The 19,420-nt window shown below is 46.1% G+C and overlaps 3 protein-coding genes across 10 annotated transcripts in view; 1 reads left to right on the top strand and 2 right to left on the bottom strand.

Annotated features, from left to right (window-relative positions):
- Window positions 1-781: 781 nt before the first annotated feature.
- acadsb (acyl-CoA dehydrogenase short/branched chain) lies at window positions 782-7,116 on the bottom strand. The gene is made up of 11 exons (XM_060037506.1): window positions 6,913-7,116; window positions 6,441-6,588; window positions 6,247-6,347; window positions 5,929-6,135; window positions 5,581-5,751; window positions 5,190-5,315; window positions 5,011-5,103; window positions 4,567-4,656; window positions 4,301-4,438; window positions 4,093-4,192; window positions 782-1,530 (listed from the first exon to the last, which is right to left on the bottom strand). Exons 1-11 carry the CDS (start codon window positions 6,943-6,945, stop codon window positions 1,454-1,456), a joined length of 1,284 nt encoding a protein of 427 aa, XP_059893489.1. The 5' UTR covers window positions 6,946-7,116; the 3' UTR covers window positions 782-1,453.
- A 221-nt stretch (window positions 7,117-7,337) lies between these two features.
- LOC132446905 (zinc finger protein Pegasus-like) lies at window positions 7,338-10,228 on the top strand. The gene is made up of 3 exons (XM_060037489.1): window positions 7,338-7,987; window positions 8,091-8,279; window positions 8,435-10,228. The coding sequence occupies exons 1-3, from the start codon at window positions 7,852-7,854 to the stop codon at window positions 9,451-9,453; spliced, it is 1,344 nt and encodes a 447-aa protein (XP_059893472.1). The 5' UTR covers window positions 7,338-7,851; the 3' UTR covers window positions 9,454-10,228.
- Window positions 10,229-11,511: 1,283 nt separating this feature from the next.
- The window catches only part of LOC132446848 (NACHT, LRR and PYD domains-containing protein 3-like), a 29,708-nt gene continuing 21,799 nt past the window's right edge, over window positions 11,512-19,420 (bottom strand). For all 8 annotated transcript variants that reach the window (XM_060037385.1, XM_060037380.1, XM_060037386.1 and 5 more), the window contains 4 exons: window positions 18,445-18,618; window positions 17,417-17,590; window positions 17,212-17,258; window positions 11,512-16,237 (listed from right to left, as the gene is read on the bottom strand). In XM_060037385.1, the coding sequence (XP_059893368.1) occupies window positions 15,693-16,237; window positions 17,212-17,258; window positions 17,417-17,590; window positions 18,445-18,618 (940 nt within the window). In that variant the 3' untranslated portion in view covers window positions 11,512-15,692. The remainder of the gene's footprint in view (window positions 16,238-17,211; window positions 17,259-17,416; window positions 17,591-18,444; window positions 18,619-19,420) is intronic.

The raw sequence follows: 19,420 nt of genomic DNA, 5'->3' as shown, positions 1-19,420 counted from the left end.
TATATAACATTCACGGTAGTCCGGTATCTGCATGTCACAAGGTACCTTTTGAATCGCTATTAACGTCATTTTCAGGTTTCTAGTCAGATAATAAGTGTTCTTCTACCAAAATCTTAAGATACAAATGATTATTCTATAGACGTAATCAGAATTACCGTCTCTAATATAACGAATTGGATGATACATGTTTTACGATGAGACCATTTATTGGACACAATTTTATTTTATATTTTCTGATTCATACATTAAACCGCCTCGATGGGATCGGCTCGAATAAATGTTTTGTTTCAGCATTTCCTACGTTTCTGCAAAAGCGTTACAAACCTTCACATAAAATCTTAAAAAGCCACTTAACGTTATTCTATGTGCCCAAGTCTTTAGAAAGCTTTTCAGTCAGGTTAATGTAGCCTACCTTAATTCAATCTGCAGCATCGTAAAGTTACTACCTATGTTCAAAACCCGAGGTCAGGCAAGGAAATGCTGCCATCTAGTGGTAAACCAAGGTTTTCGCCTTAGTTGGTCTACAATATAAAGTAGGAACCACACTAATCTGCGAGCTCACGTTTTATTTGCTTGGGCATATGATGCGAATTGGTCTGGCGATGTAAATGTGGTTATAGTAGCTGTAGTTATACTCATACCCGCACTTTACTCTTTTTAGGAAAGTGAAGGCATGGCCTACAAGTCAGTGAACTTGAACATTAAAAAAATTACACATTAGTTATAAACATGAGTTTGTGATTCATTAACATTAAAAAAAAAAAAGAATAGGAGGGTCATCTGCTTGTCATGAACATTTATTAAAATATCAACATGATTTGTTAATATTCGTTTCCTATAGCTTACAGATAAACCATTTAACCATTATGTTGAATCCTTCCTTAAATGTTTACAACCAAGTACTGTACACTATTTATAATCCACTCAAAAGGTTAAACTACATAGATGAAATATCGCGGAACTTTCAGAAGAGCTAACTATTACACACGTCAAACACACTCAACGATTAGAGTTAAAACTACAAAGGCTTTGGAGTGAAGTAGATATTGTGAAGGCACTGTTCGTATCCAATCATAGCCCGACTAATATACATCAACAGCTGGAACAGAGGATGTCTGTATCATTGACATCAGTATTGATAATTTGGTGACCTCATAGCAAATCTGTAGCACAATCTGTGCTAAAGACAAATAACAAACCAAACTGAACACAAAGTGACAACTGGTAGGGTAAAAGGCATGTGAAACACACATACAGTTTGTATGTGTGTTTCACATGCCTTTTACCTCACCTGTGGCATGGATAGCTAGTCCCATTTCGTTAACTCATTTGAATACAGAAGACCGGACGAGGCCTCCAGCAGAATTCATTCAGAATAATCTTGACTGTGAGTCCGAGTTCTGGAGGGTAGAGGTGGTGGAGTGTGTGGCTCTCAGTGTCCAGATGGAGCCCTTCAGTGGTCATACTCCTTGTCGATGTATTTAGCCATGGTGGACAGCTGGATGTTGGTTGTGCCTTCATAAATGGTACCTGGGTGTCAACACAAATGGAGACAAACGTCAACACTACTGCAGAAAAGAAATTAGGGAATTTAAAAGACTGTTTATAATTCTGACATTGTATCCAGTCGTTTACACGAGGACGCTTGCGGGTAGAAGCGACAAAATATTTTATCGGAAGTGCCTTTCGTTTAGACGGTGACGGCGTTTTTGGGGCATGAAAACGCATAAATCTGAAACCACCCTCCAGAGTGGAAAAGTTGAATACGCTCCGCCGTAGCGTTTCCGTCTACACTGCCAAGACGCAAAACACTGCTCAGATCTGCTCACGTCGCGTACGCGTTTACGTCACATACATGTGCCAGTACAAGGAAATAAACAAACATGTCCGATTATTTCCATGCGTCGGACCTTCAAGCTGCTCTGGCAGCTCTAACAAGCGTAGAGGAGTCTTTCCATGAAATGTACAGATAGAATTACTGAACAGAGAAGGATCTTTTTGGTTTTTGCGGCACGGATAAGAGAAGAAGGAAGATTCTACGCATGCGCTCAGACATGGCGGTGTTGTGTGATAGTGTATCACAGCACCACCTAGCCGCCTGGCATGCATAAATGTCCACACACTTTTGCGTCACCGTATGCACGCAGATTTCCTCCCGAAAACGCTCGTCTAAACGCAGAATAAAAAGTGAATACACAACGCCATTTTTGCGTCTTCTGTTCAGACCGTCATCGTGTAAACGTAGCCTTAAAGCATCGCGATGGCTTGTGTGACCTGTGCACACTGATTACTGAATTTGCAACAGGTGTGCAGCCTCACCTGGCCCCAGAGGCCAATCAGAGCCCACCAGGTAAGGCTGCTTGAACCAGCCATCAGCCATACACACGGTGGGAGGGTTGGAGTGTGTTCCGTCGATGGATGACGGAGGGCGTGTCTGAGGTATGGGGGACGCGATCTGATTGGCCTACGGATCCGTTGCGGTCTGAGACGCTGAACATTTCTCAACTTTTTCACGCAGGCAACAGAGCTGACTAAACGGATTGACCCACAATGCATTTCTAAAGCGCCCCATGCAAATTGAATGAGATCCGTCAACGGGCGTGTACAGTGTGAACGCGGCGTGAGGTCTACCATGCTCAACATTAGCTATATGTGAGAAATGTACTGTACTAAATTATCAAGACCTATTACAGATTAAGGAAACGGGTCAAGTCGGGTCAAAAACTGTCTTCTCTGACAACAATGCATCAGCAAGTATGTTCTCCTTTGAAATTACAGTTCAGAATAAAATAATGGTGAAAGTCTCAAAATATATATGTTGCTTAGGCTCGTCTTGCGAACCAGTTCCTACATTGTCTTTTACCTGGAAACCCGTTTTGAGTGTCCTGTTCCTTCATTGTCTTTATCCTGGCAACCCACATGAGCATAGTGTGTGTGTGTGTGTGTGTGTGTGTGTGGGGGGGGGGAGACAACTCTCCAATATTTGGATTTTTGGTGTCAATGTACCAGTAATTCAGAGCAAGATTTTGAAACAGAAATCATTCTCTGCTCCCTCCCTTCCTACTTTTCTCCATAATTGAGAAGTATCTAAATTCACACACACGTGATTGTCAGGCTAGATGGATTCCCTGTACCAATCGGGGAATTGATGCCCTGATTGGTCAGAAATGAGACGGGCGCAGTCTAGGGGCTTGTTCACACTATATACGTTATATATTTTTTCAGAAATGTGGAATGATAGGATTACTTTTTGTCACCTGTTGTTTGTTTCATCTTTTGTATTTAAATCCACATGTTGGCTTTGTAGCGGGAAGCGATTTGATTGGCTGCAGTATGCGGCTACAAAGAGTAGTCCCCTATACGTCAGACACACCCTTGGTCATCCGTCGATGGACGGATGTAGTGTGAACAAGGCGTAAACCGCTCATACAAAGGAAGGCAGTCAATCCTGAAACATATTCTCACTAATAGCGGATTGGATGGCTACGCCATTTTTAACACAACATTAACTAATGGCGCCTTAAAATTTAGCAACTTTTTATAACGGATTTCGATAATCCCTAATAAGCAAATAAGAGATACAAAATGGCAGAGTCATGCATGAGTCCTTAGTAATGACACTTGCGTTCTTCAACTTCTGGTTCAACCTAGTTCAGAGCAGGGCATTCCTGTGGTGTCGGGTTACATGGCCACCATGGCCGGAGAGAGACAATGAGCACGGAGAACTGCCCCCTCTACGCCCCCACCCCACAGCCAATCACCAGCAATCATACCTTTTATTTTCCATCAGCTTCATGCACCAACAGCTAAACTACCCTTGTATACAGAAGAACATGCCTGCTATGACACTTTGAGATGTCACCTGTAATTGTTCACACTACCACCAAATTAAATGTTTAAAAGTACCTTTTGTTGTTACTGATTTCTCTGGCTGCTCTGCACGCTTGTTCAGTTGTTATATATAAACTTTTATTTTGCTGCACACATTTGTTCAAATTATTGCTTTGTTCTCAGCCTTGCATTTCGTTTTGAAGGAAAGCGTCTGATGAATGATTACATGGGAAAGTCAAAGTGGTCGCCTTCTGTGCTCACCTATTTTACAGTCTCTGTAGTACTTCTCGATGGGGTAGTCCTTCGTGAAACCAACCCCACCCATCCATTCTATGCATTTCGACGTGGTCAGAGTGGCCACCTGCAAGACATAGAATGACAAAGCTTTTAGTTAAAGAGTTAAAGTTAAACCACGGTACTATGGTGCTGTGTATGTATTCCCCCGCTGCCCACACGTCCCAGCCCTCACCTCGGAGGTGAAGTATTTGGCCATGCAGGCCTCCTTGATGAAGGGCCTCCCCGCCTCTTTGAGGCGGGCCGCATTGTAGGTCAGTAGCCTGGCCGCTTCGATCTGTGTCGCAACGTGGGATATTTGGTGCTGCAGCCCCTGAAATACACAACCAAACCCTCTGGATGAAGACACGCTCAGAACCCCAAGGTAAAGGAACACGTTGGTGAAAAAAAAACGCCGTTATCCTCAGGCGACTGTGATGGTATTGGTTTGAAATCGTTTACCTGGAAGTCAAAGATCCGCTGCCCAAACTGGATCCTCTGACGGGTGTACGGGATGGTGTGGTCGAAACAACCCTGGGCCACACCCAGCATCTAAAACACAACGGAACTGATTACACACTACCTAAAACATACTTATGCATTTCATGTTTCATTTCTGCCAAACCAAGTTCACCAGATACCATTAAATTCTCTGGACCTTTTAAGATTAAATTTACATTTACATTTAGGGCATTTAGCGGTCAACCATGCAAGGTGACAGCAAGGAAGCAGGTAGGGTTAGGCGTCTTGCTCAGGGACACCTCGACACTTAGGAGGAGCCGGGGATCAAACAAGCAACCTTTTCACTCAAGTCAATTCAAATAGGAGAAATCCAGCCAAAAGCAACATATAGCCTTATCATGGGTCGAACCAATCCTTCCACAGGATCGTGTGTCAGTTCCTCACCTGAGCAGCAATCCCAATACGGCCTTCATTCAGCATCCCGATGGCGTACTTATAACCGTGACCCACCTGGCCCAGGATGTTTTTCTCTGGCACCTAGAAAACCAGCAGCAGCATGAGTGACGTTGTAATGTTGTCATCGGATGGATCTCAACAGTGAGACTTTACTCTGCGACTCGCACCTTGACGTTGTCGAAGTTGAGAGGACAGGTGGAGGAGGCGCGGAGGCCCAGCTTGTTCTCCTTCTTGCCGATCTCCATCCCCTCCGTGTCGCGGTCCACCATGAAGCACGTGATGCCCCTGTAGCCCTGCAGCGGGAGAAGGAGCACGCTGCCGATTGGTCTAAAGAGGCGACGGCATCTTAATGAATAAGAAGGACACGCCACGACCAATGATGTCATCGTCGGTCGAGCCCCCCGTACAACTCAGAAGAGATGGTGCAACAGAAAAAGTTGATCATTTTTGATGTTCGATTGTTACGGTGTGATATGATCCATTTGTATGGTACGCCCATTTTTCGCACCATGAGGTGCGACAGCCTGCGTCACATCTGGTGGAACTCGAACCACTCACCGCTGCTGGGTCCACGTTGGCCATCACCAGGAACACTCCGGCGTGCTCTGCATTGCTGATCCACATCTTGGACCCGTTGATGACGTAGTAGTCCTTGTGTTTCTCCGCACGCGTCTTCAGCGCAAACGCGTCGCTGCCGGCCTCCGCCTCAGAGAGGCAGAAGCTGCCCACCTGTTTTTGTATCAGAGAGTAGCGTTTGTACGCTAGTAAGGACCTAAAACATGTTGTACAGCAAGTAGTAAACAATTCAACCACATGGAACTTTTACTTTTTTACCATGAAGACGTTTATTGATTATTATAGGGAACAGGGAAATCTTAAATGTAAGAATACTTGAGCGTTACTGACCATATCTGTGGACAGCCGGGAGAGGTACTGTTCCTTCTGCTGGGGGGTTCCCAGGTTGCTTAGCAGTGTGTTGATGAGTGTGTTCTGGATGTCACACAGCACGGCCACCGACGCGTCCACCTTCGCCAGCTCCTCGATCACCAGGACGGACGAGAAGAAGGTGGAGCCAGTTCCTCCATACTCCGGATCGATCTCTATACCCATGAGCTGTGGGGGGTTTACGTCCAACGTGATGAAACAAAAGCATTGTGAGCCCTCTAGAGGAATCTGGGATGAGCACAAATTAATTGACTTGAATACAAAACGGATAACACATACCCCCTGGTCGAAAAGGGATTTAATAACTGCTGGATCCATGGCTGATTCCTCGTCCATCTTCGAGACATACGGAGCAATGCAGTCCCGGGCATACTTTTGCACTGTGGTGACCAAAAGTTTAAAAGTTTAAAATAATGGCTATTTCGAATGTTTGGCAAACATAAACGATACATTTATCCCACATTTGTCCTCACCTGCTTCCCGCATCATGCCCTCTTCCTCTGAGAAGGTCTGCAGAGGAGCGAAGGACACCGCGGGAGGTTGCTGTGAGGGAACATCTGGGAGAGAGGCTGTGGACCTGCTCCGTAGGGCTGCCCAGGGCACACATGGGTGCCTGCTCGCCTGCAAATTGAGATCTATTGAGCATAAACCCTTTGCTTACATATATCACAAGGGTGCAATTGCACGCACAAGTAAGTGCATTAAGGTTAATTATCACGATTGACTACCATTAGGCCAGTGCCAATGCGATATAACAACGTATTTACTATTGTTTGTAACACAGCCTATCAATGACTGAAAGCAATACGAGCTGTGAGTTACAAGGTGACGTCCGTGTTGACAACCTGTTTGCAATAAAGATACGCACGTAAAGCAAGATCTATCCAAAATCAACGTCATCCAAAAACATAACAGTGGTTATAAACTAAACAAAGGTACACTCACCTTCGACAAAATTCGGACCAGAGACGATGACATAACTTCGAATGTTTACATAAATTATCCTCTTCTTCTTCTCCTTTTTTTATATTCGGTGAGGACATACGGTTTGTGGTATGTGCGCCCCGTCCTGGCAGGTGGCTTACATTGCATTACGCTCGACACTAATATTTTATCATTTCTATCTGAAATAGCAGATATACATATTGATAAATAGACTGTGTTTATATACAGCCTATTTTATGTAGTTTATATGGTAAATAGCAGATATAGCGCAGATAACGTTATGAATAAATAAACTGTATACATAACTTGAATAGCGTCTGTGGGAAATAGCATATATATATTTGAATATATATACCAATCCTTTGTTACACAGTGTCTATGTGATATAGCATATATACTTATTAACACAGATAATTGCATACATTTATAGCCTGTTCTGTTGTATGGAGTGTCTACTGGAAAAGCCAGGCAGGAATCCCGCTACTTTTGACCGGAAGCGACTATGTGTTTTCGGCCAAAGCTGAAAACCGGAAGCACTCTAGTTGGCTGTTGCTCTTGGCTAGCTCCTATTAGCTATTTCATGCAATCCTGGTTTAAGTTGTTATTTTTAAATAGCCACCGGAGTATTTTTAAATTTATAGCTAATTTCACATTCGGAACTAGACTAGGGCGATATTAAATCTGTTGAACACGTAGATTGTGGTATTAACAGAGATCTAGCCACTCGGCTGGAGGTAACACATTAGCACGGACTACAATGTTAGCGGTGGTGTCTTGAGGCTTAGCATTAGACCCAGACTATAAAGGATGTTATACAGAAAGAGAGACTTCCAACACGTCTGTCTCCATCGGCAGGCAGTCTACTGCCCGTGCGCTGGTAGTCGTCGGGGTTGAAGCTATACCACCCAGCACTGGTCTAGGACAACAGGAACAGTCACCATGGAGGACCTGAAGCCAGAGTCTGTGGACTTTGTGAAAGAGTTTCAGGAATATCTCACGCAACAAACCCAGCATGTCAACATGATCTCCGGCTCCGTCTGCGGGGAGAACAACCAGGGCGATTCGTTCCAGGCTGGTGAGGAACTGGGCAATCAATTGGAGATCTAAGACCAGACAAGTCTAGAAAACCACACTATTTTGTCAACACATTCGTAATCGTTTGTGTGTGTGTTTTTCAGTTACCACAGCCAGTGACCAGGGCGGCCTGGACCCCCCGTCGGTGGAGGTCAGCCTGTCGCTGGATGATGGGGCGGAACTACAAATGGACGGATTGGAGAGGACTCCCGACGGGAAGTACAAGTGTAGCTACTGCAACTATGTCAACAAAGGCATGGCTCGTCTAATAGAACACATCCGTATCCACACAGGTAATGTCCATGAACAAATCCATTGTCACTGTTTCAATACACCAGAAGGCTACACTTAAGGCCCCACAATCGTTTTGTTCCTGCTTTGAAACCTTCCTGTGTTCAAAGCGTTGTCCTAATTCCACACCCTTGCTTTCCTTTCCTCTCCCCCTCAGGAGAAAAGCCACATCGGTGTCAGCTGTGCCCCTTCGCCTCGGCCTATGAGCGCCACCTGGAGGCCCACATGCGCTCCCACACGGGGGAGAAGCCCTACAAGTGCGACCTCTGTGCCTTCTGCTGCAGCGACCGCAGCAACCTCTCCCACCACCGCCGCCGCCGCCACAAGCTGCTGCCCATGCGCGGCGTGCGCTCGCCCTTCACCAACAAGAGGATGCTCAGCGTCCTGCAGAAGAGGGCCACCTCCCTGGGCTTCGGCCGACGGTTGCTCGGCAACTACAGCGGGCCTCCGTCGCTGCTGGGGCCCCGGGCCGACTACTCTGGCGGTCTGGCGCACGACGCCACGCGGCCCCACCTGAGCATCGGCGTCAGCGGCGAGTACAAGACCACGCCCGTCGTCAAACCGCACGAGAGCGGCAGCAGCGGCGGCGGCGGCGGCGGTAGTGGCGGCGGACGGGGCGCCAACGGCCTGCCCTCCGCCGACAGCCCCCTGGACCAGCTGTCCACGCTGGCCGGCCAGCTGGCCACCCTGCCCCAGCGGCCCCAGAGCCCCCGCTCCCTGGACCGGCTGTCCTGCGAGGACGACGTGAAGCCCATCCTCGTCCAGCAGGCGTCGGGCCCGCCGCTGGCCGTGGCCGTCAACGGCTCGCAGACGGCCCGCAGCCCCAAGGAGGAGGACTCCGACCCGGCCGGCTGCCGGGGTCACGGCCCGGGCGGCGGGGGGGGGGAGGAGGGGGCGCGGGGCGGGTTCGACGACGGCGGCGGCGGCGGCGAGCGCACACTCCTCAGTCAGCCCGGCGTGGCGGCGGCCGCCCCCTCCGCCAGCCCGCCCCAGGATCCGGCGGCCTCGCACAAGTGCCAACACTGTGACATCCAGTTCTCGGATAACATCCTGTACACCATACACATGGGTTGCCACGGCTACGAGCACCCCTTCCAGTGCAACATCTGCGGCACCATGTGCAGGGACAAGTACGACTTTGCCTGCCACTACGCGCGCGGACATCACCACAAGTGACGGGGCGGGATGGGGCCGGCGTTTGATCATGTGCTAAAACCTTTTAACTTTCATCAATTGCCATTTGTTTCTTTTGTCAACGTCACACCATGTGTCGAATTGTATTGGCGGTTTTGTGTCATTTTTGGTTTGCATTCGCCCTTTATAGATTTCTACCCTTATTTATTTTCAATGCGATTTGGATTGTCTCGTATGTCCAATTCTACGTTCTTCACACCAGAGCATAAGGGCTCATTTGTTGACGTGTCAACCTGTTGCTGTGGCAACTCCTACCAGAAACTGATGTATTTAAAATGCGGTCTTCCAGGTCTCTAGAGGAACAACTGTTCTCCTGTTGGATGTTTCGGAGAAGTCCTGTGACTCATTGTCCCAACGTTAGGGCGAGCATGCTTGCTATCTTGATTTCCTTCATACCTCATTGTGCACCAAATTGTATGAGAAATCGTTTAAGTAGCAGAAGTAGCCAGAATTCCCACACACACACATTTTCTTTTTAATATTCACTGTAAATTATTCAAAGAAAAGAGCATTGTAGCATTGTGGTGCTTGGTTATTTCTTCTTTGTATGACTTATTTTTTATCTTGAAAGAAAAATGAGACGGAAAAACAGATCTAGTGTTGTATACGTTGTGACATTTTAATGAAAACACTGATTTAATCGTTCTTCGTAATGTGTGAATGTGATGTGTTGTTGACAGGGTAACTGTTTTCTACTAACAAGTCTTGAGTGCAGTATTTGCATCATAGAATAAACTGAGGCCAAACTATGAAGCCATTTTTGTCTCAATTGTGGATTATGTCAGCACTTTAATTTTCCAATTTTGGATTTTCATTGAAGATGGACACAATTTAAATGACATCTTAAAATATTCATTGAGAATATCGCACAGTCCAACATTGAACCCAAAGCATTTGGTACTGTAAAATTGACATTTGTGCGTATTAAACATATAGGGACTGTTATGGCGCGTTCGCACCAAAAGTGACGGGGCGACGAGACTTCCATACAAAGTCAACTTATGCCCACTAGAGGGCAGGAGAGACGTTGACTATTATACTACAAGCAGAATCAACAGCAGCCATTAGGAGCCCAGTCAGGGGCCCCTGAAGGAGCAGTGAGCGGGGGGGGGATGAGAATGAGGGCGTGGCCCGCTGCTCTGGGCTATAATCTCTACTGGACATGACTGCAGTGTGGAGGTCCGGCCAGCAGGGGCAGCACTGAGGAGGCCTCAGTCCTGTTTGCTCTGGAAGAATGGCAGAACGTCACTCACTGGGGTCCCTCTGGTGTCTTACTGGTGTTGAATCCATCCTCACTGATGGTGCGCCCTCACATAACTTGAACAACAAAGGATTAGATAAGTTAAAGCCATGTACTGAAACACGGAGGGTTAGCAGTAGAAGCTTCTCACTAACTGATGCCACTTATATTATCTATGTCTCATGAAGGAAGAAACTTCCCAGAGATCTCTAGATTAAATAAATAAACATAATTCTATCTCTGTAATGTGTCTGTGCGTATGTTAACGTGTGTATGTGAGCGTGTGTGTGTATAGTTCCCCATATTATTTACTTTTTGTTTAATGCGTGTGGTTAAGCAAGTCAGACTCCACTGTTGTGTGTGTGTGCTAATATCCTCCCTCCACACTGATGAAGGGGTGAATGGAGGCTCCACTGTTGTGTGTGTGCTACTGCTAATATCCTCCCTCCACACTGATGAAGGGGTGAATGGAGACTCCACTGTTGTGTGTGTGCTAATATCCTCCCTCCACACTGATGAAGGGGTGAATGGAGGCTCCACTGTTGTGTGTGTGCTACTGCTAATATCCTCCCTCCACACTGATGAAGGGGTGAATGGAGACTCCACTGTTGTGTGTGTGTGCTAATATCCTCCCTCCACACTGATGAAGGGGTGAATGGAGACTCCACTGTTGTGTGTGTGCTAATATCCTCCCTCCACACTGATGAAGGGGTGAATGGAGACTCCACTGTTTTGTTGGAGGAAGACTTGGGGGATTTCAACTGAACTAACGGGAAGAATCATCTGAACACACGAGAACGTTCAGTTGATGCACCGAGTTGTTTATCAACATTATGCTTGATGAACAATTACAAATCATAAACAGGCATCTTTAATAACTGAACATGTGACTTGTTGTTCCCAACAGAACACAAATAACCGATTTTCCGTTTAAAGTAATTTACAACATTGTTACCCTTTCCCATAGAACCCTTATCATCATTTATGATTATGTTGTTAAATCTGCTTTAAATCACGTTCCATGTCAGGCATGTCAAAATAGAAACTGATTTTAGATCCCTTTAATACGATGTTGAAAATATATAAAATATTGTAGCAAGATAACATACCGTCAATCAACATTAAAGTAAATCTTTGTGTAACCTGCTTAACCCAAAGGAAAATCTTCCTTTCATGGTTTGTCATGCTGAACCTTTCAGAAGCCCAATAAAATGCAGCATTTGGAGCACAGTGGAGTATTTAAATCAAACACAAAGTGTTGTACTTCCACTGAACGGGTTGACCCCTCAGAGCACCAACAGCTGCTGCTCAACAACCCGATGCACTACAGGTACGTCCATGGGTCCACAGGTATTCAAACGTCCCCCTAACAGCTGGTCCTCAACAACGTCTGGACTGTGAGGACCCCCCCAGACCCAAGCGGCCCCCTCTAATCTGACGCTCAGCAGCCCAGCTGAACACAGAGAGGGCTGAGAGATGAACCACCGAGAGACACTGATGTTACCTGCTGCTTACCACCGGAACACAGACCTGCTGTTTGTTTGGATTCATGAACAATGTGTGTGTGTGTGTATGTATGTCTGTGTACATGTCTGTAAATGTGTGTGTGCATGTTTCTGATTGTGTGTGGTTTTATGTGTGTGTGGGGGGGTGGGTTTGTTTATAGATTAGTGAACAATGTGTGGGTTTGTTTATAATAATAATAATAGATTCAATTTATATAGCACTTTTCACACACTCAAAGGGCTTTACATAGGGGCACAAAAATAGATAAACAAGAAAAAAAGTTAGAGTTGATGGGGGTAGGGTTGGTGAGTGATCTAGGGGTAGGTGAGGAGAAGAGATGAGTCTTGAGGCGGGACTGGAAGATGGTGAGGGACTCAGAGTCACGAATATGTTGGGGGAGGGAGTTCCAGAGCCTGGGAGATGTCCTGGAGAAGGCTCTGTCACCTAGGCTGCGGAGTTTTGATGTGTGGGTGGAGAGGAGACCAGCTGAGGAGGATCTGAGGGCCCGGGGGGGTTGGTAGAGGGAGAGAAGATCAGAGAGATATGGTGGGGCCATATGGTGGAGGGCTTTGTAGGTGAGGACCAGGAGTTTGTAGTGGATCCGATGTGAGATGGGGAGCCAGTGGAGATTCTTGAGGACTGGGGTGATGTGGTGCCACACTTTAGTGTGAGTGAGGAGACGGGCTTCTGCATTCTGGACCAGTTGGAGTCTGTTGGTGGAGATGCCGGCGAGGAGTGAATTGCAATAATCAAGGCGGGAGGAGATGAAGGCATGGATGAGTCTTTCTGCAGCGTGGGGTGTGAGGGAGGATCTGATCTTTGCAATATTACGGAGGTGATAGAAGGAGGTTTTGACAGTGTGGCGGATGTGGGGTTCAAGGGAGAGGGTGGAATCAAAGATTACGCCAAGGTTGCGGGCCTGGGGGAGACCGTGGTGCCGTCGATAGTGAGTGTGAGGGGGTTTGCGAATTTACTGAGGGTGGATTTGGAGCCAATGAGGAGGAGTTCAGTTTTGTTGCTGTTAAGTTTCAGGAAGTTATTTTTTTTGAGAGTGAGTGAAGACAGGCAGGATTCAATGTGGGAGAGGGGGGGGGGTTGTGGGGGGATTTGGTGCTGAGGTAAATCTGGGTGTCGTCGGCGTAGCAGTGGAAGTCCATGGAGAAATGGCGGAATAACTGACCAAGGGGGAGGAGGTAAATGATGAAGAGGAGGGGGCCAAGTACAGAACCTTGGGGAACGCCTTGTGTGACGGTGACTGTGGCAGATGTGTGGTTGTGGAGGGAGATGAAGTGAGATCTGTCGGAGAGGTAGGAGTGAAGCCAGCTGAGTGCAGTTCCTTCGATTCCGAGGTTGCTGAGTCTGGTGAGCAGGATGGTGTGGTTTACAGTATCGAAGGCTGCACTCAGGTCAAGGAGGTTGAGGGAACCAGAGTCGGCAGAGGTGAGGAGGTCATTGAGGACTTTGAGGAGAGCGGTTTCTGTGCTGTGGAGGGGGCGGCAGCCAGATTGGAGGGATTCAAAAAGGTTATTGGCGTGGAGATGGGATTGGAGTTGTGTGGTGACGATGTGTTCAAGGGTTTTGGAGAGGAAGGAGAGGTTGGAGATTGGGCGGTAGTTACTGAGGGAGGAGGGGTCGAGACCAGGTTTCTTGAGGTTGGGGGTGACAGCAGCAGATTTGAAGGCAGAGGGGACAGTTCCATGGGACAGTGAGGAGTTGAAGAGCTTAGTGAGGTAAGGGCAGAGAACGGGGAGGCAGGACATGAGCAGGGGAGTGGGGAGGGGATCGAGGGAGCAGGTAGTAGGTTTGGAGGAGCCTATAAGTTTGGAGAGTGCAGGAGGGGTAATCAGGTCAAAGTGGGTGAGACGGCAATGGGGAGGAGGTGTTGGAAGGTCCAGAGAGATGGGTAGGGGAGGGGCCATTGAGTGTGCAGGGGGGTTATGTACAGGGAATAGTGAATGGTTGATTGCAGTGATTTTGTCGGCGAAGAACTGGAGGAATGAGTTGCAGAGATCTGGGGTGGAGGTGGAGAGGGCGCTGGTCCGCGGTTTGAGGAGGTTGCTCACTGTGGAGAAGAGGGTTCTGGGGTTTTGACAGGGGTCAGAAAAGATGGCGGAGAGGTATGCAGACTTGGCGGCGGTGAGGGCGTCTTTGTAGGCAGTGAGGTGGAGTTTGTAGGCTTGGTGGTGGACCGTGAGTGAGGTTTTTTTGGAGAGTCGAGAGTTGGCGGCCGGTTTGTTTCAATTTGCGGAGTGCAGGTGTGAACCAGGGTGAGGAGGTATTAAAGGAGACAGTTTTGGTTTTGAGGGGGGCCAGAGTGTTGAGGGAGGAAGACAGGGCAGCATTAAGGTGGTTTGTGAGCTCATCAGGTGAGATGAGGGTTGAGTCGAGGGGGAGGGTGGAGGAGAGCAGGTCAGAGAGATGGTGGGGGTCAATGGATTTTAGGTTACGGAAGGTGATTTCTCTAAGGGGGCGAGGGCGGGAGATGGGGGAGAGGATGGAGAACCGTAAAAGGTTGTGATCAGAGAGGGGAAAGGGGCATGGCCGGAGGTCAAGTACAGGGAGATTAATGGAGCAGACAAGGTCAAGGATGTGTCCTTTGTCATGGGTGGGGAAGGTGACATGTTGGGCGAGAGAGAAACTTTCCAATAAAGTGGTGAATTCAAATGAGAGCTTGCAAGTGGGGGAGTCCATGTGGATATTAAAATCACCAAAGTTACAGCAGACGTGGAGAGAGGGTTGATGCTAGTGTGAGGAGTTCAGTGAAGTCAGAGAGGAATGAGGGATTAGGTTTGGGTGGCCGGTAGATGAGGATAACTGTTGTGGCGGAGGGGGCTTTGAAAGCAATGAATTCAAAGGATGATACTACTGAAGGGAGGGTGAGTTCTTTAATCAAATAGGTCTCTTTATGTATGACGGCGAGACCACCTCCACGGCGAGAGGGGCGGGGTTTGGCGATGTAGCTGAAACCAGGGGGAGATGCTTGGTTGAGGGAGAAAAATTCATTGGGTTGTTGCCAGGTTTCAGTAAGTAGAAGGAGGTCGAGGTTATTATCAAGGATGAGTTCATGTATGATGGGGGCTTTATTGGTGAGTGAACGAGTGTTGAGGAGGGCAAAGTGGACGCAGCCAGAGGGGGGTGGGATCGGGGCAGGCTGGAGAGGTCTGAGGTTAGTCAGTGTACGTGTGTGTGTGTGTACATAGATTCATAAACAATGTGCTTGTGCGTGTGTTTTTGTGTTTATGTCTATGTACATATGTGTCAGTGTGTTTATGTCTGTATACATGTGCATATGTGTGTGTGCGTATGTGTTTATAGATTCATGAATGATGTGTGTGTGTGCGTTTTATGTTTGTGTCCATATGTGTGTGTGTGTGTGTGTGTTTCTATGGGTCTCTGTGTATGTGTGTGTGTCTGTTTATAGATTTGTGAACGATGTGTGTGTGTTTCTATGTTTCTGTTTGTGTGGCTATACTGGTCACAGAGACACTGAGGTACCAGGCTTATTTAACCTAAACCCAGGGAGGAGGTCTTCCTCGCTAAAGATGGACTGGAAGGTGTGGATGTGTTTCAGTGTGTCTGAGGACCCTCCTCCACCTGGGGACACTCTGTAGAAGGACAGAGTGCCAGCGGGCCGGTCCAGATACACTCCTACTCTGTTAGAGCGAGGGGGAGGCAGACGTATGACTTTGAGACTACCGTTGTGAAAGGTACTGTAACCACTATCAACTAAACCAAGACTCCAGGACTTGTTGTTCTGTCCAAACGCGCTGTGATTACCCGCTCCTCTCCTTCTGATTCCTCTGTATGTCACTCCTATATCAACACCTCCTTCCAACTTTACCTCCCAGTAACAGCGGCCAGTCAGACCCACTCTACACAACACCTGGGACCAGTAGTCAAATCTCTCTTGGAGATCCGGATACGACTGGTTCTCTACAACCCGCGTCACCTTTCTGTTTTCCTCAGACAGAGAGAGTCCTTTGAAGGCTGTGTTTGGGTCCAGGGTGAGTTCACAGGCATCTGACGGGAGAAACAGACATGATTAGGCTGCTAAACCATTTTATTAATTATCATCATCATCATCCTTTTCATCATTAATTTAATAAACAGCATCACCCGCTCTAGTTGAAATATAAGACCAAATACATGCATCATTCAAAACACGTTATTATGATTATTATGTCCTATGTCTAATGTAGTAACCTCAATTAATAACAAAATAATTATTATTATTATAATAGCGACAAGATAATAGCATAATTTACTGGTTGAATATAGTATACAATGTACAATTATCAGTCATGATATAATCACAGCAATTATGTACATTTTTACATATGTAAAAATGTAAAAATGCATACTTGTGTGCTCCTGTCCTGTGCTGGTCATGTTAGTGTCTAAGTTAATTGTGCTGCATGTTTGTGCTTTATGCTGCTGTATATGTTTGTGCTGCATGTTTGTGCTTTAGGCTGCTGTATGTCTATGCTGCATGTTTGTGCTTTATGCTGCTATATATGTTTGTGCTGCATGGTTGTGTTCTATGCTGCTGTATGTGTTTTTATTGTAGGTGTGTTTGTCCTGCTCTAATCTACTGTTTTGTGCACTTTCCTAAAATGTTTACTGTACACTGTGTTTTATTGTCTGCTTATTTTATTGTTTGTTTGCCATTGTCTGTCAATTCATTCTTACGACTATGTTGTTTTTTAATCTTTGTTTATATGCATTTTATTTCTGTAATTTTAGGTTGCCTTTTGAATATCTGGCAGGGGACAACAGATGAAAACTAGCCTCTTAGGCTAACTCTGGCTCACTTACATTTTGAATGTTGATTAGTGTGCAATGTCCCTGAACTAAACCAATAAAATAAAATAAACATGATTTTAACCATCATCTTCATTCCCAGAAGGATCTGATAAACGGACGTCACCTCCTGCTGTGTGGTTGGACAATCTCAATATTAAGTGTATGTTGTGATGAATCAAACAGACACTTACACTTCTTTAGAGCTGGTTTCAGCCTGCACACTCCACCGTGCTCCACACTGGGGGGGGAAACAAAGTGAGACCAGCATGTTGAAACATTCCCCTTCATCATCTGCTGTCTCATCACTTTCTACACAACATGAGTTACAGATGCCTTTTCAAACCCCTTCATCCAGCAGCGGGTTGAATCCCGAGTGGTGAGCTGTCCTCTCCATACCTGAGAGTGTCCAGTCTCCAGCGTGGATCCTCCAGTCCAGCAGAGAGCAGCGCAGCTCCAGAGTCTCCTGGGTGATTGTAGCTAAGGTCCAGCTCTCTCAGATGGGAGGGGTTGGAGCTCAGAGCTGAGGCCAGAGAAGCACAGGCTTCCTGTGTGACCAGGCAGCCAGACAACCTACACACACACACACACACACACACACACACACACACACACACACACACACACACACACACACACACACACACACACACACACACACACACACACACACACACACACACACACATTATTCTATCTGGATGAAAATAGTTAAATGATACTTTACTGATACTTTATTGAAACAAAGCAGTATCGCCCCATCTGAGATCAGGAAGAGGAAGTGGAAATTACATCATAACAGACAGAACTTACTTCACTTGGATGTTAAAGATGTTTTTAAACAGAGTTCTCAATAATAACTCAAACAAGACCAATAAAATGCACTTGAGCACCAAACTAATGTGATGTTAATTAATTACATCTTTAAATGTTCATCTTGATGTGACTATTAATCAAACCATCTTCTATTATAGTGGTGAGTTTGCATTATATTCAGATCACAGCACGGCTAGAGCCTCATCACCATGTCTACACTAATGACAACTCCTCAGAGTTACATAACATGTATGATTGATAACATACAGACAGCAACCCCTCACCCTCACATCAGCTGGCCAGCTTTCTGTCAGCTAGAGTAAACATAAACAAGACAGCAAAAACAAACGAATCCCCTTCAAACTAACACAATTTTTTATTCTTCCTGAAATCATCGTCCTCTAAAGTCCTGTTCCTCCTCTGGCCTCTCATCCTCCCATCTGTGGTCCACTGACAAGGTGACCACAGCCTACAAATAATGATGCAGATTGCAGAATCTGAAGGGGAGCTGAGGCACGCGTCGCCTGTTCTTTTAGATTACAGCCCACCTAGTCCTGGATCCTCCCTACATATTAAACAAACCCAGAGACACATTAAACCCTAACCCTGACCTGAGAGTTTCCAGTGTACAGTGTGGACTCCCCAGTCCAGCAGAGAGCAGCTTCACTCCTGGATCCTTCAGATCATTGTTACTCAGGTCCAGCTCTCTCAGAGTAGAGGAGTTGGAGCTGAGAACTGAGGCCAGAGCTTCACAGCATCTCTCTGACAGCTGACAGCCAATCAGCCTTCAGACAAAATGAACAAAAAATGTTAGGAACCATGATTAAAAGTTTTATTAAACTTTTCTGCTAGTTTTAGAAATGATTGTACTTTAGATCTTCAAAATTTAGTTGTAAAATGTTGATACTAACAATAATACTAATAACAGCTGTTCTGTATTTCTGAATACTGCATCATAACATTACTTTTACAGTAGTATGTATATTGTGTTGTGTGTATTGTAAAACATGCTATAAGTGTGCCTACAGATAAATGTTTTATGTTATTATAACTGCGATATCAATCGTTTTATTTTGTTCTGTCTGTTTCATGTCTTAAATTGAAATTCGGCAGATAAAATCGTCATAAAAATATATTTAAAATAGTATAACATAACCAAGAACTTATACAGTCATGGCAACAATTAAATAAATTATTGAGTTGTTTCTATGAAAACTATATTGTGGTGATCACGACCGTGGTCGCCGTGTCCGGGTGCCGCAAAGGATCCTGGGAGCCTCGGGGGAAGCAGCACCGCCACCAAGGGAGTCGTGGGTGTGTTGTACATGGTGTATGTTTCGTGTGTAGTGTGAAGATAAAGGCAACTCTCGGGATCGTGAGGTGAATGGGGCGTGAGAGTTTTGGGATTACTTTTAAACTTTTTTTTCATTTTCGTAAGCCACACAAAGAACAAGGTGTAATGTCTAATGGTACCACTCATATAAATGTGGTCATCAAAGGTACTGTGTTATTAGCTGATGTAGTTTGACGTCATTTAGGAAAAATTGTCAAACCAGGAGGCAGTAGTTGTTTTAAAAGTCTTCTGAT

This window comes from Gadus macrocephalus, chromosome 18 (genome assembly GCF_031168955.1).
Source record: "Gadus macrocephalus chromosome 18, ASM3116895v1".
Classification (NCBI taxonomy): Eukaryota; Metazoa; Chordata; class Actinopteri; order Gadiformes; family Gadidae; genus Gadus; species Gadus macrocephalus.
This window is presented reverse-complemented; position numbering and strand designations above follow the sequence as displayed.

Bases quoted from the DNA above. Each gene is read 5' to 3' on its own strand.
- acadsb (XM_060037506.1), bottom strand. From the start codon at position 6,945: ATGTCATCGTCTCTGGTCCGAATTTTGTCGAAG. The intron at 6,589-6,912 runs GTGAGTGTACCT...CTCAATTTGCAG, and splicing joins TGGTCCGAATTTTGTCGAAG to GCGAGCAGGCACCCATGTGT. The intron at 4,439-4,566 runs GTAAACGATTTC...TGTGTATTTCAG, and splicing joins AGCGGATCTTTGACTTCCAG to GGGCTGCAGCACCAAATATC.
- LOC132446905 (XM_060037489.1), top strand. From the start codon at position 7,852: ATGGAGGACCTGAAGCCAGAGTCTGTGGACTTTGTGAAAGAGTTTCAG. The intron at 7,988-8,090 runs GTGAGGAACTGG...TGTGTTTTTCAG, and splicing joins GGGCGATTCGTTCCAGGCTG to TTACCACAGCCAGTGACCAG. The intron at 8,280-8,434 runs GTAATGTCCATG...TCTCCCCCTCAG, and splicing joins ACACATCCGTATCCACACAG to GAGAAAAGCCACATCGGTGT.